At 43.4% G+C, this 17,435-nt stretch overlaps 1 protein-coding gene across 2 annotated transcripts; it reads right to left on the reverse strand.

Annotated features, from left to right (window-relative positions):
* Positions 1-325: 325 nt before the first annotated feature.
* On the reverse strand, positions 326-17,017 carry LOC109888025 (lipase maturation factor 2). 2 transcript variants are annotated; one of them, XM_031797758.1, is made up of 15 exons: positions 16,778-17,011; positions 12,894-12,975; positions 12,520-12,785; positions 12,392-12,420; positions 10,308-10,498; positions 8,430-8,608; positions 7,871-8,009; positions 7,193-7,318; positions 4,087-4,192; positions 3,817-3,913; positions 3,387-3,569; positions 3,007-3,175; positions 2,448-2,559; positions 2,039-2,147; positions 326-1,723 (listed from the first exon to the last, which is right to left on the reverse strand). In XM_031797758.1, the coding sequence occupies exons 3-15, from the start codon at positions 12,634-12,636 to the stop codon at positions 1,400-1,402; spliced, it is 1,881 nt and encodes a 626-aa protein (XP_031653618.1). In that variant the 5' UTR covers positions 12,637-12,785; positions 12,894-12,975; positions 16,778-17,011; the 3' UTR covers positions 326-1,399. The 2 variants fall into 2 exon arrangements, with proteins under 2 accessions (XP_031653618.1, XP_031653617.1); XM_031797757.1 differs by lacking the exon at positions 12,894-12,975 and having other exon boundaries at positions 16,778-17,017.
* Positions 17,018-17,435: the final 418 nt, after the last annotated feature.

Genomic DNA, 17,435 nt, shown 5'->3' on the forward strand with positions numbered 1-17,435 from the left:
TTCACCCCCATGACATCTACCAACACAGCCACACTCAGGAGCTGACCCTACAACCCCATACTTCATTGGTGAGATCCTTACCAGAGAGTCACTGGCTCTTTCTCACTGAACATGTCTCTGTACATTTGTCATGAAGAAATGCAGAAACACAAAGAGCACCACCTGTTGATCATTGGAACAATCAGCCCGGGTCGAATCACTATAAAGGATTGAAGCTCCAAGCCACAGACTCCATCACATAACATACAGACCTGTTAGTATGGTATTGGACACAAGCACACCTCTCAACTAGATAGAAAGTCAGGTTTCTGACAAGCACAGAATGTTTCAGTCTTTTTCATCTGTAGTTTATTTGTCAAATCTAAGTGTTCAGTTTCAACATACAGTCAAGAATAAAAACACTGACCAGCAAAAAAGTATCTTTCCATTTTTATCGCGCAATCTGTAATGACTCAGCGATACAGATTGAATAGCGCCATAGGGCTTGGAATTTCTCCTTAAAGCCCAGTCATTTTGCAGTAGTGCTTTAACCTAATACACAAAGCTTAAGTAATACTACGTCTCAAATATACACAGATGTGGAATGTAGAGATTTGTTAGTAGCAGTTATGCATTTTAAGCTGTTCAAAAGAATGCGACAAAAGGGTTTTTGAAGTTAAGAAAAGCAATCCGCAGATTTCTAAGGCAAAGGGTTTGGCAGGACAAAGCTCTCAGAATACAGTATTCGTGACGATGTCGCTATACAGTTTCTCGTGGTCGGGATAGAGGGCCCGGGTATAGATATCAAAAGATGGAACCACTTGACAACTTGACATAAAAAAAAAAGTCTGCCTGATACAGTAAAACTGATCTCAGCGGTCCACGAAAAGGGTTCACTGAGGTACAATAACTGCACTCAGCCTAGCACGACTGTGGACCCTGAATATCACATCAAAGACATAGCACAAGATTAAACAGCCGTTGGACAACAACCGTTAAAATGTATCAATGCATTCCCAGAATTCAGATAAAGTGTTCCCTGAAGAACATGGCAAAGCACGAAAACAGCTCATGTAAAAGCACCACTGTAATGTCAGGGACTCACCCACTGGCATGTCTGAAGACTCATCTATAGGCAGACCTGAGAATATGGTGACGGAAGGAGGCACAGAGAAGATAGACGCTTTTTGCTTGTGTATGTACAGTATACGCGCGTGTGTGTGTGAGAGAGACAGATGAGAACTGACTGAATACAAGGCCACAGTGGTGGTCTCCGAGTCACAGAGCTGGTCGGATTGGCAGTTACTGTAGAAACACCTGAGATTTACATGTAGGTAACACCCCTTCTCTCCGCCCTCCATCCCGAGACAAGGGGCAACAACAAGAACGTAACAGGAAGTCCCATGGCAGCAGTCCCGCATCACTTCCTCTTCTTAGGGCTCTTGTCAGCATCCCGTCTACTCTCCTCAGAGTTCTCCCTCCCTGCTTTGAGACTGGAGGCCGAGGCACTCTTCTCTGCTGGCTGGTCCTTAGCCTTCTTGGCCTTGGGTTCGGCTGGGGTGGGTTTAGCCTTTCGGCCCCCCAGGACCCCGGAGAGCAGGGTTTTGAGGAGCCAGATGGTGGCGACAGTGGCCAGGAGGGACCAGAGCACCAGGTGGCCGGGTAGAGTCTGAACGTGGCCCCGCACCTGCCTCAGAACCTGGGCCAGAGGAGAGTCAGGACTGGGCTGGATCGGGAACTTCTCCTGCACATAAGATAATATGTAAGCACATGTACATACACAACAAAGACACGTAGGAGTGCGAGTGTTGTTGGTATGCGTGTCTGAGAAATCAGACTTGGTACACCTGGCCATACACCACATACACACACGCCATGTGACAGATGCACGCCATGTGACATATGCACGCCATGTGACAGATGCACGCCATGTGACAGATGCACGCCATGTGACACCACATCTGAAATTGAGGGGCTATCACCACAAGCCACAGTACTGATATTATTAGCCCAATAAAAAGATAAAACATAACCCAGTTGAGCAAAAAGGCTTAGCTACCTTGAGTCCGTGCTGGTTGAGCATGGCCTCCAGGGTAGCGTCACCCAGCTGCACTGCAGGATAGAACTCCTCTGCATAGTCTCTCCTCCACCATTCATTAGGACCAGACCTGACAGGGAAGACAACCAATACACCACTAAATTATTATTAAATTATTTGATTTGTTTCTGGTTGAATACCTGTATCAAGTGGCTTTAACGAATTCGGACAATTAGCATACTGTAAGTATACCATAATGCACATTTTGTGGGCATTCCGTGAACAACATCACTTAATATAGGGAATATTTAAGTTCACTTGTATATCTTAACTGATTTTATGAATGAATGATCTAAGAAACACACGGGTTAACCCATTAACACTCTCCCCAGCACACCCACTGTTGTAGTGGACGTCGTAGGCTGCTCACCCGTCCTGTGTGGTCTGGGTGAACCAGTACCGGTAGAGGCTGGCTCGGAGGTAGACCGGGGGGGCCTGGCTGAATGGGTATTGTGCTGAGTCTGTCTGGATCAGTCTCACCACTGGGACATAGGGAGAGATACAGAGTCATGTGTGAGCGACGTAGTGCAGCATGTAGGTGTGTGGTCATCTGAGTGAGTGCTGATATTTCTTCTTTGTTGGACGGTTAATGATCTACATTGTGTGAGTAAATCACGCCCACCTCACACTGACTAGTGGTTTTAAACAGCAGGCGCATACCAGTCAACTTCTGGGCCCGTATTCATAAAGCGTCTCAGAGTAGGAGTGCTGATCTAGGATCAGCTTTTCCTTTAAGATCATAATTAATAAGATTAAATAGACGGGGGGGGACCTGAACCTAGTAAAGACCACAGGCCTAAAACCCCCCACCAAGAGCCAAAATACAAGTAGTCTGCCAGATGCAAACTTTCCTCATGAAAACAAAGACGTATGTGCTCTTATACTTTAATTGAAAAATAGAAGTCATTATCCCAGAGGGCAGTACATACCATCCTTATTGCCCTGCAGTAGGCAGTGCACTAGGCCTGTAAACCAGGGGCTCTGTTTGGCCAGTCCCTGGGCTGCCTGGCTCATCTGCCAGTCTAACCGTGGCTGGTGGGGGGCCACCACTGGAGGGGCCACACCCACGTTCCCCGGCTTGTACATGAACTCTATCTCCTAAGAGTGCCAATGGGGAAAGGTTCATTGAAACACACCATACACCTTTTGCAGAACTATATACCCAATTGTTTTACTTGAAGAAAGTCAAGTAGTTGTGGAAGATAACATGATTGAGGACATTCCCTATCTAACATTTTGAAATTAGAAAAAAATTTATAAACTGAAAACTTTTCATCCATAACTATTATTTTGGTCCCCGCTCTCTTACCGTCCAGGTGTTCTTGTCCATGCTGCCCTCTAGGATGACCTCTGACCTCCCAGCCACCCCTGTCATCCTGCTGTCCAGGCTGTAGGCACTGACCAGTCTGTAGCGCTCCACTAGGCTGTAGGCCTGTCTCACCTCCGGTAAGATCTTACTGCTGTACACCTGTTCCATGGAAGAGTAGGGCACCTGGGGATGAGGAAAACACCATGACCAATCAGAGAGAATCTTGTAAAAAGTGCTATCTACTAGACCAATATTAACTCCAACAGACCAATTCGGTAGATGTATGCAGTCTTCATTAAAGTGATTCACTATTACACAAAACACCGACTTAAAGTAATTAGATGGGTTTCACTCAGTAGATGAATGCAAGTACGAAATAAAAGGTTAACCAATCAGAAGGCTCCCCGTGTGATTGACAGGTGTGACTCACCACACTGATAGCAAACATGGCGACTGCAGCAGAGGCAAAGACAGCCCATTGGACGAGGCCCCAGAGCTTCCAGAGGCACCCTCTAACACACACACACCTAGGGGGAGTAAACACAGATCTGAGATCAGTGGACATTACGCAAAACAAGGATGACTCACACTGCATCGGACAGACCACTATTCTGGGGTCAGAAAATGCAACGAAAAGGAACTAGATCTACCACAGTCTTTGAATTCCAGATACAGTTTCAGTATGAAATAGGCTACTCACCCCAGCATGGCTGCCACCACCTCCCAGGTGAGAGAGAGAACTCCTACCCAGATAGTGGGTCCTGTCACAAGCTTCAACAAATTGCCAAACTGCTGCTGGGTGAAGGCTACAAAACAGGACAAATACATGACAATCACTTAACCATGAACATAATGTATCAATGACTGACATCCTACAGGAAATAAAATAGAGAAACACTACTGGGTCACTAGGTATACAGTAATATATAGGATGTTAACCTACCGGGTCACTAGGTATACAGTAATATATAGGATGTTAACCTACCGGGTCACTAGGTATACAGTAATATATAGGATGTTAACCTACCGGGTCACTAGGTATACAGTAATATATAGGATGTTAACCTACCGGGTCACTAGGTATACAGTAATATATAGGATGTTAACCTACAGAGTCACTAGGTATACAGTAATATATAGATGTTACCTACAGAGTCACTAGGTATACAGTAATATATAGATGTTAACCTGCCGAGTCACTAGGTATACAGTAATATATAGATGTTACCTACAGAGTCACTGGGTATACAGTAATATATAGGATGTTAACCTACCGAGTCACTGGGTATACAGTAATATATAGGATGTTAACCTACCGAGTCACTGGGTATACAGTAATATATAGGATGTTAACCTACCGAGTCACTGGGTATACAGTAATATATAGGATGTTAACCTACCGAGTCACTGGGTATACAGTAATATATAGATGTTAACCTACCGGGTCACTGGGTATACAGTAATATATAGATGTTAACCTACCGGGTCACTAGGTATACAGTAATATATAGATGTTAACCTGCCGAGTCACGAGGTATACAGTAATATATAGATGTTACCTACAGAGTCACTAGGTATACAGTAATATATAGGATGTTAACCTACCGGGTCACTAGGTATACTGTAATATATAGATGTTAACCTACCGAGTCACTGGGTATACAGTAATATATAGATGTTAACCTACCGTGTCATTAGGTATACAGTAATATATAGGATGTTAACCTACCGAGTCACTGGGTATACAGTAATATATAGATGTTACCTACAGAGTCACTAGGTATACAGTAATATATAGGATGTTAACCTACCGAGTCACTGGGTATACAGTAATATATAGATGTTACCTACAGAGTCACTAGGTATACAGTAATATATAGGATGTTAACCTACCGAGTCACTGGGTATACAGTAATATATAGATGTTAACCTACCGGGTCACTGGGTATACAGTAATATATAGATGTTAACCTACCGGGTCACTAGGTATACAGTAATATATAGATGTTAACCTACCGGGTCATTAGGTATACAGTAATATATAGGATGTTAACCTACAGAGTCACTGGGTATACAGTAATATATAGATGTTACCTACAGAGTCACTAGGTATACAGTAATATATAGATGTTACCTACAGAGTCACTAGGTATACAGTAATATATAGATGTTACCTACAGAGTCACTAGGTATACAGTAATATATAGATGTTAACCTACCGGGTCACTGGGTATACAGTAATATATAGATGTTAACCTGCCGAGTCACGAGGTATACAGTAATATATAGATGTTAACCTGCCGAGTCATTAGGTATACAGTAATATATAGGATGTTAACCTACCGAGTCACTGGGTATACAGTAATATATAGATGTTACCTACAGAGTCACTAGGTATACAGTAATATATAGGATGTTAACCTACCGGGTCACTGGGTATACAGTAATATATAGATGTTAACCTACCGGGTCATTAGGTATACAGTAATATATAGATGTTAACCTACCGGGTCATTAGGTATACAGTAATATATAGATGTTAACCTACCGGGTCATTAGGTATACTGTTTTACAGTGCCTTCGGAAAGTATTCAGACCCATAGACTTTTTCCTTATTTTTTTACATTGCAGCCTTATTATAAAATGGATTAAATAAATAAAAACTCCTCAGCAATCTACACACAATACCCCATAATGACAAAGCAAAAACAGGTTTAGATTTCTTTGCTAATTTATTAAAAGTAAAAAACAGAAATACCTTATTTAAGTAAGTATTCAGACCCTTTCCTATGAGACTCGAAATTGAGCTTAGGTGCATCCTGTTTCCATTGATCATCCTTGAAGATGTTTCTACAACTTGATTGGAGTGCACCTGTGGTAAATTCAAATGATTTGGAAAGGCACACACCTGTCTATATAAAGTCACACAGTTGACAGTGCATGTCAGAGCAAAAACCAAGCCATGAGGTCGAAGGAATTGTCCGTAGAGCTCCGAGACAGGATTGTGTCGAGGCACAGATCTGGGGAAGGACACCAAAAAATGTCTGCAGCATTGAAGGTCCCCAAGAGCGCAGTGGCCCGATCATTCTTAAATGGGAATGATTTGGAACCACCAAGACTCTTCCTAGAGCTGGCCACCCGGTTAAACTGAGCAATTGGTGGAGAAGGGCCTTGGTAAGTGATGAGACCAAGAACCAGATGGTCACTCTGACAGAGCTCCAGAGTTCGTCTGTGGAGATGGGAGAACCTTCCAGAAGGACAACCATCTCTGCAGCACTCCACCAATCAGGCCTTTATGGTAGAGTGGCGAGACAAAAGCCACTCCTCAGTAAAAGACACATGACAGCCCTCTTGGAGATTGTCTAAAGGCACCTAAAGACTCTCAGACCATGAGAAACCTGATTCTCTGTTCTGATGAAACAAGATTGAACTCCGGCCTGAAGGCCAAGCGTCATGTCTGGAGGAAACCTGTCACCATCCCTAAGGTGAAGCATGGTGTTGGCAGCATCATGCTGTGGGGATGTTTTTCATCAGGGGGGACTGGGAGAATAGTCAGGATCAAGACAAATATGAACAGACCTTAGTGCTGAGTGATCCTTGATGAAAACCTACTTATGTAAATATGATCTTAAAAAAATATTTTTGCAGAAAAAAAATCTAAAAACCTGTTTTTGCTTTGTCATTATGGGGTATTGTGTGTAGATTGAGCAATTAAAAACAGAATAAGGCTGTAACGTAACAAAATGTGGAAAAAGTTAAGGGGTCTGAATGCTTTCCGAACGCACTGTATTTCGATGATAACCTACCGGTTTTGGAGGTTATAGTCCTGGCATCCCAGTCGATCTCCAGTGTGAAGAGCACTTTAGTTCCATAGATGATGACAGCGAATACAGCCAGTACAACCAGCAATGACATTATGGTTTGGGGCCAGGCTGCAAAAAATATAATAATAATTAGATTAGGTACACTTAGTATCACAAACAGAGCCCATCATTTGTTTTTGTCCAGCTACTAAAAACGTACTTTGTAAATTAAGTTAAGGGGACATTAGGAATGTTAACTGCAGTTAAGTACTTCTGTGATGTCTTTTGTTTAAACAGGACAACACCTGACATCCTGCCATATCAGACCACTCTGTCCGATAATAAAACAATAAACCCCCCCCCCCTCCCTTTTTTCCCTCTCCCTACCATCAAGACACAAGGACACCCATCGGAACTGACCCAGTGTTCTGCTGGCACGCACTCAACAATGCACCCCTCACTGTGTAATGTCAATGTTGGCCAACTGGAGAGGCAGCATAGGAAAAGAAAGGAATCTGATCATTACTGTAACAGCCTTTGTGTTTTCTAGTACCTTCCACCAGCTTAAAACACCATACCGGGTGTGGATAATGCTGTATTAGGGAGAAAGCTGGCCTGAACGTCTACTCTGGTGTTAAATGTGAGAGCTGAAGGTTGCATAAGAAGAGAATGAGGTCATACTCTTGGTTCTCTTCTTCTTGCCGTGGCCCAGCCAGTAGCTGATATGGTCGTCGTCCAACAGGGAGAATGTCAGAGCCAGGGAGAGAAGGGGGAGGAAGCCATAGTTCCCCAAGAACATCAACTTCACCTGGTATGTTGCCTGGTTATCAGTTACAGAGAGAAGTAGGTACAGTAGATATAGTTAGATAAAAGGCATCATGCAAATTACACGTGTGGGCTCGCAATCCTGCAACATTCAAAATCCCTTAAGACATGTGTATAGTTAGGTGTCAAACATACAAAAAGTCACACACACAGTCTAGAGCCTTATAGCAGCATCGGGGTCTGGCGATTCCCTGGATGATAACAGACTAGATCAATTGTACTATAGGTAGTTGGTTATTCACGTGTCTTTCTGAACCTCTCCTCTCTCAACCAGACCTCAACACTTGATAGCGATTTAGGCGGACGGTGGAAACTGTGAAACAAACTGGAAGCCAATATTTCTGTGATGATCAAGCCTTCAACCAAAATTTTCCATGCTCATGTTTAGCAGCTGCTGGTGTAACCACACACACACCTGAATGTAGAAGGCTGCCAGTCGGAGGCTGCGGATGGGGGCAAAGTAGAGGGGGGGCACAGCGATCTCTGTCACCAACAGACCGACAGTCCCCAGCTTCAGGTACCAGTCTGGCAGCTGCTGGATGAACCAGGACCAGGGCAGGGGGATGCCCTGGGCCTCAAACATGTGGTTCACCGCTGGGAAGAGGGAGGGGGTTGATGGGGTGACAGAGGGGAGGAAGGGTATGAGTCATGGATGAGTAAAGATTGACCCATAACACTGCACACCTTTTTTGAGATCACATGTTTTACACTTTTCCTGAACACTGATGTGTAGTGAGGCTCCAGGCATCATCATCATCATGGAAGCGAAGGCGCATACTGCCGCTGGGCGAGGTACATACCCATTACATGATGCACAATCATAGCCAATGTTATCATTACTCAACCAGTCTTTGTACAGCACATCACATTTCTCGTACCATTGAACATAGCTTCTGGACCGCAACTAATTGAGAGTCTGTTGGGACACTGGTCTGACATTGGGATCAGGAGTCCCAATTTCAGCCCAATGTCGCTACAGACTCCCATTTAGTTGCGGTCCCGAAGCTATACTTAACAAAAATATAAACGCAACATGTAAAGTGTTGGTCCCATGTTTCATGAGCTCAAATTAAAGATCCCAGACATTTTCCAGACACACAAAATGTTTTATACCAAATTTTGTGCACAAATTTGTTTACATCCCTGTTAGTGAGCATTTCTCCTTTGCCAAGATAATCCATCCACCTGACAGGCGTGGCATATCAAGGAGCTGATTAAACAGTATGATCATTACACAGGTGCACATTGTGTTGGGGACAAAAGAAGACCACAAAAAAAAAATGCAGAGAATTTAATGTTCATTTCTCTACCATAAGCCGCCTCTAATGTAATTTTAGAGAATTGGCAGTACTCCATCTGGCCTCACAACTGCAGACCACGTGAAACCACACCAGCCCAGGACCTCCACATGTGGCTTCTTCACCTGCGGGATCGAAACTGAGGAGTATTTCTATCTGTAATAAAGACATTTTGTGGGGAAAAACTCACTCTGACTGGCTGGGCCTGACTCCTGTGGTGAAAATTCTATTCAAGTGAGAGAGACGGTCATTTCCTCAAACAATCATCTTTATTCAATATTGCTTAATTATTGCAATAAAGAAGCTGTCAATCCAATAGTCTTGACTGTCGGACCGAGTGCTTGAATCATACAGAGAATACCAGGTCTTTAAATACCAAACCTAAACTGCGGGGGGGGGGGGGGGGGTTATTCTACTCCTCCAGGTCAAGTTTCCCAGATGCAAGGATGAGAAACACTGAAATGTTTCTTCTATTCCTTCAGGGTCTCTCTATCTATAGAAGGCAGGCCCAGTTAGAACTGAGACATATGTCTCACAAGCACCCCTAATGATAGGCTGGAATGTGGCTGCTTTAAAAAATAAACTAAAATCACCAAGACATCAATCAATTGTCAGCTTCAAGCTATCTCTAGTAAAACCCATGTCCCCAACACCCAGACTACCTACAGGAAGCTAGAGTGGAGACCATAAAAACCACAACATTAATAGGACTATTCAAGTATGTATTGTCAACTATTAATCTCAAACCAATAAGGTCAACACATCATTTTCCCCCTCACACTGGCTCCCAAGTTCCCCCACACTCCCCTATGCCCTCCCAGGACCACCCATTGCCGAGTCATGTGGAATCCACAGATTCGGGCCTAATGTATTCATTTCAATCAACTGATTTCCTTATATAAACTGTAACCTAATTGAAATGGTTGCATTTATATTTTTGTTCCGTGTACATTGAATAGTACAGTTCTGTGTCATAAGAAGTTCCCCCGTCTCACCAGTGAGCCCCCACCAGCTGGGGCAGTGGCTGGCCAGTTTGGCGACCCCGGAGCCAAAGGTGAGGCGGAACAGAAGCCAGCGAGCCAGCCAGAAGGTCACGGCGTCATGATGACGGAACGTCGCGCACCGCAGGAGGTTGAGTGGGGCGACGAGCACGGTCAGGAAGCCCGCCTCCAACAGCAGACTGTCCCTATGGGAGGGAATCAAACGAGACATTAATAATCTAATTCTATTTTCCAGTAAAAAAAAAATCCCAACTCCTCCTCACATCATAACTATAATGTATAGGGGGCACTGAAATACCTCGAACAACCCAAAGTCTCAGGTCTCAAAGAAATTACAAAGTTGAAACGTATTAAAATCAATAGATTACATTTCACTCAATTCCTGCACCAGAAGGCTACATGAAATTCCTGCACCAGAAGGCTACATGAAATTCCTGCACCAGAAGGCTACATGAAATTCCTACACCAGAAGGCTACATGAAATTCCTGCACCAGAAGGCTACATGAAATTCCTGCACCAGAAGGCTACATGAAATTCCTGCACCAGAAGGCTACATGAAATTCCTGCACCAGAAGGCTACATGAAATTCCTGCTCAAAACAGTGGAATACAGTACATATCACAGAGCTTCAAATCCAATGACACTGCCTTCCAGGGAATCAGTTAGCCTAGTAGAAGAAATGCCCGTTAGAGCCAGAGGCACTGAGACGGCAAAAAATACTGGTAGCTGTGCATCTTAAAACTGGTTGTAGGTTGGCATTCTCTTCATGCAGAACCAAATGGTTTGCCTTAGGGGATAGCCACCTAACTGTAAACAGTTCAGACACACCTACACCTACTACTCATAAAAACACAAAACAGGCAACTACGTATTATCTATTTACCACTCCATGCAATTGCTGTTGCTGTGGAAACCACTGCCTTACACAGGCCCAGTCCTGGCCGTTCTGACGCTCTAGGCAAGACGAAAAGAAATTACGCAATAAAATACGTCTATATCAGAGGTGGAAAAATATGTATTTTCCAGACACTGAAAAATACATACTTGTCAGGTCTTTATTTGTCCTGATTCCTGTGAATGTTTTGGGAGGGGATTTGGTGTTCGCTAACTTGTCAGCGCATTTTTTATTTGATTGGGCGCCATTTACATTAAGCTAATTGGAGAAACCTGCATGATGTAAAAAGTGTCTGTCTCAGATTACATTGCCATACATTTTATCTCCAGCCTGTAGGCTACAGAAAAGGCTGCATACTCGTTCTACCATAGACTATATCTGCTATGTGATGTTTGTGACGGAACGTTGGTGAATGCATCTCTCCAACAACACCCTGGAGAGGCACGCTGGGAATGGACCAGCAAAATATTTTGCAACCCTGCCTTTGACAAAGTGGGCACTGCTTATCACAGGGTGGCATCAGCCTTCACCTAAAACTCCCATATATGTTTGAGAGAAATTGTCATTGTTTTTGGGCAGAATTATGTGAGGTTTTATGTGTTGTTTGAGGTACCGTCTTGGTCAGTTTAGCTCAGAAAAGTCCGCCCTCGTCAATCTGCCAAATCCTGCCTAATGGGCAGCCGGCCCTGGCCTTGCTCCATCTTGCTTTGCTACAAACAGATATCAGAAGTAAATGTGCTGCAATTCTAGCACATCACCAAGCTTAGCTAAAAGTCCATAACTCTAAAAGCATATTACATGTCTGATAGATGTCCTTCAATGCAAAGTCTGCTTACCCCTATAAAATATGCATGATGTCTAAGACTGATACATATGCACAAACACCTTCAACATCAGTTCTATTCTCAACTTGACAACTGTACTATAGTTAGTAATCAACACAGAATTATGAAGAGTGGATCGTGAATTTTACTGGTAAATGGTTCCAATATCAGTTTATTGTCTGACCCTAATGCTCTTGCAGTAAAACCCATGTCTGAGAAAAAAAATGATGTCACACAGTCCCAGTAGACTTTGCCTTCAGCAATAACACTAGTAAACAAAATACTTTTTGTTTCAAAGTCTGAGCTTTGCAGCCTATCAATTCAGCTCATAGGAGAAGTCAGAGGACAGATCACTTACCACTGAAAACGCAGAAAGTCTTGACCCACCTGTCAAGAGAAAAATATGTTGATTCATTTACTCTATCATTTATTTAATGTACAGTATCTAACCAAACCAATGGCAGACAGACAACCCCACCCACCGACCTGACAGAGGGAGAGGTAGAGGGCCCAGAGACAGAAGAACACCAGGCTGTCTCGGAGGGGCTCCAGTAGGGCAGCTCCCAGGGCTAAGAGAGCACCCGCCAGGCAGAGCAGCTCCATTGCCTGCTGGGCGTCCAGGTCCAGACCCAGCCGGGGCCCCAGCCACAGCAGGGAGGGGTGGGCATGTATCTGCTCCAACACTAGACTGGAGCCGTTCACACGGGGCTCCACCAGGCGCACAGGCAGGACCCCCTCATTGCCATAGAGACCTGGCCACAGAGACAAAGAGCAGGGATGGATAAACAAAACAGAGGGGGGGGGGGGTTGTGTTTATTGGGAATGGGGTTAGTGAATAGAGGCCATGTTCATATACTTACAGTAAGTTGGTTTATGGTACCCTGCTAAATAGGTCAATGGTCACGTATGTGAAAAGGAGACACTTGTTTTTATCTGGGCTGTCTGCTTATTCAGTCCAAAGGGAACATGTGAAAGAAGGGAGTTCAGAAATTCAAACATCTCACTAAATTAGGTATTCCAGAATATTATTACATTACCATAACATTGCTTACGGGTTGAGCCAAGATTGTGATCAACTGATTGGAATATGGCATAACTTTTTCATTAAAAAAAGACTGAAAGCATACAGCTAGTCTTATTACAGTTCATTGGAATCTAGTGTATTTAGTGTACACTTGAGACGACAGGTGAGAGACTAGAAGTGCCACTAGGACATACCTGGCACACAGAGTGGACCAACTGGATGCATGCTCACATTTGGGACGAGAAGCAGAGCAATAAAAGTAAAACAAACACCAAACTGTGCAATGATGACTCATTGATGTTCAATACATCTCCTCTTGCCAGCATCTTGTCAAATGAGATGTTATTTCAGTTAGGCCACCTGCCGCCAGGTAAAGTGACTATGGAGTGGATTGCAAGTGGATGCACACATATTTTGCACTTTGTAAAGTGTGTTTTGTGTTGGATATTTGGTTCTCTCGTCAATAGCTATTGAGCCAAGCATGCCATGACAATGAAGATAATACTATCTAAATCAGGGGTGGATGGAGAAAAATCCACATTTTGGATTTTTTTTAAATAATACGATTTCAATCTTCAATAGCTCTTAAACAAAGTGTTCCATGACTATGAAAATGATCAATTCTATACTATAAACTAGGTGGTGTGAGCCCTGAATGCTGATTGGCTAAAAAGCCATGGTATATCGGACCATATACCACGTGTGTATGACATTTTTTTTTTACTATTCTAATTACACTGGTAACCAGTTTATAATAGCAATAAGGTACCTCGGGACGCATTGCGTCGTGCAAGAACAGCCGTTAGCCGTGGTATACTGGCCATATACCACACCTTCTCGGGCTTTATTGCTTAAAACAGGGGAGGATGGACAAAAATACATGTTTGTTTGTGTAAAGAAAAGTACAAACAATACACCTTGTATTCCAAAACGCCTGAAACCAACATTAGCAGTATACGATGATTACAATTTGCCGGTGTCTAGTCAGAAATCCTCCGTAGGATGTCGGTTTCAGGCGTTTTGGAATACAAGGTGTATTGTTTGTACTTTTCTTTACACAAACAAAAATGTTTTTTTTGTCCATCCTCCCCTGTTTCTGAATATATCAATTTCATAATCATGGCACACTTTGTGTCAGAGCTATTGAAGATAGCTCTTACACTATCTTCTATAGTGTATAATCAGCTCCCCTGATTATGACTAAACCATTTTCATAGTCATAGAGTGTTTTGCATAGAAAAGCTATTGAACATTTAAATCCCCCATAAAGAAAATCAAAATGTCCTTAATAAGAATAAGCAGTGGATTTTTGTCAATCCTCCCCCGATTCAGAATATCTCATTTTCATAATAATGGAATGTTTGGTTCAATAGCTATTGAGGAGACAAAACCGAATAGCAACCCAATATTCAATATAAAACACATTTTACCTTGGTACATTTCACATACCTCATACCTCCACCTCTACGCAGACGACACCATTCTATATACTTTCGGCCCGTCTCTGGACACTGTGCTATCTAACCTCCAAACAAGCTTCAATGCCATACAACACTCCTTCCGTGGCCTCCAACTGCTCTTAAACGCTAGTAAAACCAAAAGCATGCTTTTCAACCGGTCGCTGCCTGCACCTGCATGCCCGACTAGCATCACCACCCTGGATGGTTCCGACCTAGAATATGTGGACGTCTATAAGTACCTAGGTGTCTGGCTAGACTGCAAACTCTCCTTCCAGACTCATATCAAACATCTCCAATCGAAAATCAAATCAAGAGTCGGCTTTCTATTCCGCAACAAAGCCTCCTTCAGTCAAGCCGCCAAGCTTACCCTAGTAAAACTGACTATCCTACCGATCCTCGACTTCGGCGATGTCATCTACAAAATGGCTTCCAACACTCTACTCAGCAAACTGGATGCAGTCTATCACAGTGCCATCCGTTTTGTCACTAAAGCACCTTATACCACACACCACTGCGACTTGTATGCTCTAGTCGGCTGGCCCTCGCTACATATTCGTCGCCAGACCCACTGGCTCCAGGTCATCTACAAGTCTATGCTAGGTAAAGCTCCGCCTTATCTCAGCTCACTGGTCACGATGGCAACACCCATCCGTAGCACGCGCTCCAGCAGGTGTTTCTCACTGATCATCCCTAAAGCCAACACCTCATTTGGCCGCCTTTCGTTCCAGTACTCTGCTGCCTGTGACTGGAACGAATTGCAAAAATCGCTGAAGTTGGAGACTTTTATCTCCCTCACCAACTTCAAACATCAGCTATCTGAGCAGCTAACCGATCGCTGCAGCTGTACATAGTCTATTGGTAAATAGCCCACCCTTTTCACCTACCTCATCCCCATACTGTTTTTATTTATTTAATTTTCTGCTCTTCTGCACACCAATATCTCTACCTGTACATGACCATCTGATCATTTATCACTCCAGTGTTAATCTGCAAAATTGTAATTATTTGCATACCTCCTCATGCCTTTTGCACACATTGTATATAGACCCCCCCTTTGTTTTCTACTGTGTTATTGACTTGTTAATTGTTTACTCCATGTGTAACTCTTTGTTGTATGCTCACACTGCTATGCTTTATCTTGGCCAGGTCGCAGTTGCAAATGAAAACTTGTTCTCAACTAGCCTACCTGGTTAAATAAAGGTGAAATTAAAAATTAAAAAATACAATTTGCTTAATAAGATGGCTGCATGACAAAGTAAAGTTGACAGTGATGGCAAATCAACATGACTACAAGTTTGTATTTAGACTGGGAAAAAATGAAAATGATACTACAAGATCGATTGTATACTGTTAGGGGTCTTAGCCAAGCTCGAATATGCGTGCACAATCTGGAGGGAAATCCTAACCCTCAAAGACGGCATGTAAGCATAAAAAAGGCAACGAAAGCAACCGTGCAAAGAAAACATTCACTTGCCCCAAGCAAATATCTAAACGGGCATCTGTCCAATAACGACCAGTGCTGTCAGGACGTGGCCATAGCATGAAAGGCCACATCACTTCTATTGCTGCCAACCGGCCGCACTGCACTCTCCTTTATAAAGCCAAACCTGCCCTAGCCTCGTACGAACTCGCGAGCTCGCGAGATCAGGATGGTTCTTACTAGGCTAAATCTCCCCTACGTTAATGTATGATTTCCCTTAGTACGTGAGGGACCATTCTATAACAAGTCATTCACGTATACAGCTAGTTAATGTTTAGAAATAAATACGAACACATCAATATAGATCTGTGTATGTAAAGTATCTGAAACTGAATATTCAATCAAAATACATTCATTTTCTAGGCCTAGACTATAGTGACGGTGCATGAGTTGTAACAGTGTTGCAAAGGCAATGAATGTAGCGAAATAGCTTAGCACGTGGAAGTTGTCATTAGCTCGCCCGATCAGTCCCAACAACACCGGCTGGCTCAGAAAGTGGTCATTTCATCCGATAAACATATTAGGCTACTTCGTTTGACAGTATTTTATATTTACAATCCCCGGTGTACTTTACCGATCAGATGCAACTACAAATCAGTTCATCATCAGAATCGCAACAGTTGGAATATGAGGAAGCAAGCTAAACATATGGAAAAAGTGGAATCCACCCGATTCAAAGATCTAGAGCTGAATGCTTTTCCATGATCATCAACAGTCAACCAATAATCAAGTTCCTTAGATTACAATTAACAAATTGGCGCAAGTAAAATGTTGTTTTACCTGGTATCTGGACATAGAGGGATGCAAAAGCAAACATGTAAATAATTGCCATACTCCATAAAAACATATGACGCGTTAATCTGGTTACCCCCATGTTTAAAGCTAGGCTTCCCTGCTAAACCTAAATAGAAAAATGTTTTAAAACGTCTTTCAACACAGCACGAATAAATAACTGTTGCTGTGCGGAGAAAGAAAAATAAGTGAATGTTGCAGAAGGCGTGGTTCTTCTTCTTCTTCTGTGGAATTTATATCGCCGTTGGCAACCAACTTTAAAGTGCATTACCGCCACCAACTGGACTGGATTGTGGACCAGAGACATTGAAGGTCTAAATCAAACCCAATATAACAATAGGGGGGCAATATACAGGGGGTACTGGTACAGAGTCAATGGGAGGGGGGGGGGGGGGGGGGGGGGGGGGGGGGGTGCTTGCCGTGCAGTAGTAGAGAGAACAGTCTATGATTAGGGTGGCTGGAGTCTTTGACAATTTTTAGGGCCTTCCTCTGACACTGCCTGGTATAGAGGTCCTGGATGGCAGGAAGCTTGGCCCCGGTGATGTACTTGGCCCTACGCACCACCCTCTGTAGTGCCTTGCTGTCGGAGGTCGAGCAGTTTCCATACCAGGCAGTGATGCAACCCGTCAGGATTCTCTCTATGGTG

The sequence above is a fragment of the Oncorhynchus kisutch genome, linkage group LG19 (assembly GCF_002021735.2).
Source record: "Oncorhynchus kisutch isolate 150728-3 linkage group LG19, Okis_V2, whole genome shotgun sequence".
NCBI lineage: Eukaryota > Metazoa > Chordata > Actinopteri > Salmoniformes > Salmonidae > Oncorhynchus > Oncorhynchus kisutch.

What these genes read in the sequence shown, in the direction of transcription:
- LOC109888025 (XM_031797757.1), bottom strand. Translation starts at nt 16,871, where the DNA reads ATGGGGGTAACCAGATTAACGCGTCATATGTTTTTATGGAGTATGGCA. An exon ending in ACTGCAGGGCAATAAGGATG is followed by an intron (nt 2,560 to 3,006) that starts GTATGTACTGCC and finishes CCTATGTCCCAG; the next exon opens with TGGTGAGACTGATCCAGACA. An exon ending in TCAACCAGCACGGACTCAAG is followed by an intron (nt 1,724 to 2,038) that starts GTAGCTAAGCCT and finishes TCTTATGTGCAG; the next exon opens with GAGAAGTTCCCGATCCAGCC.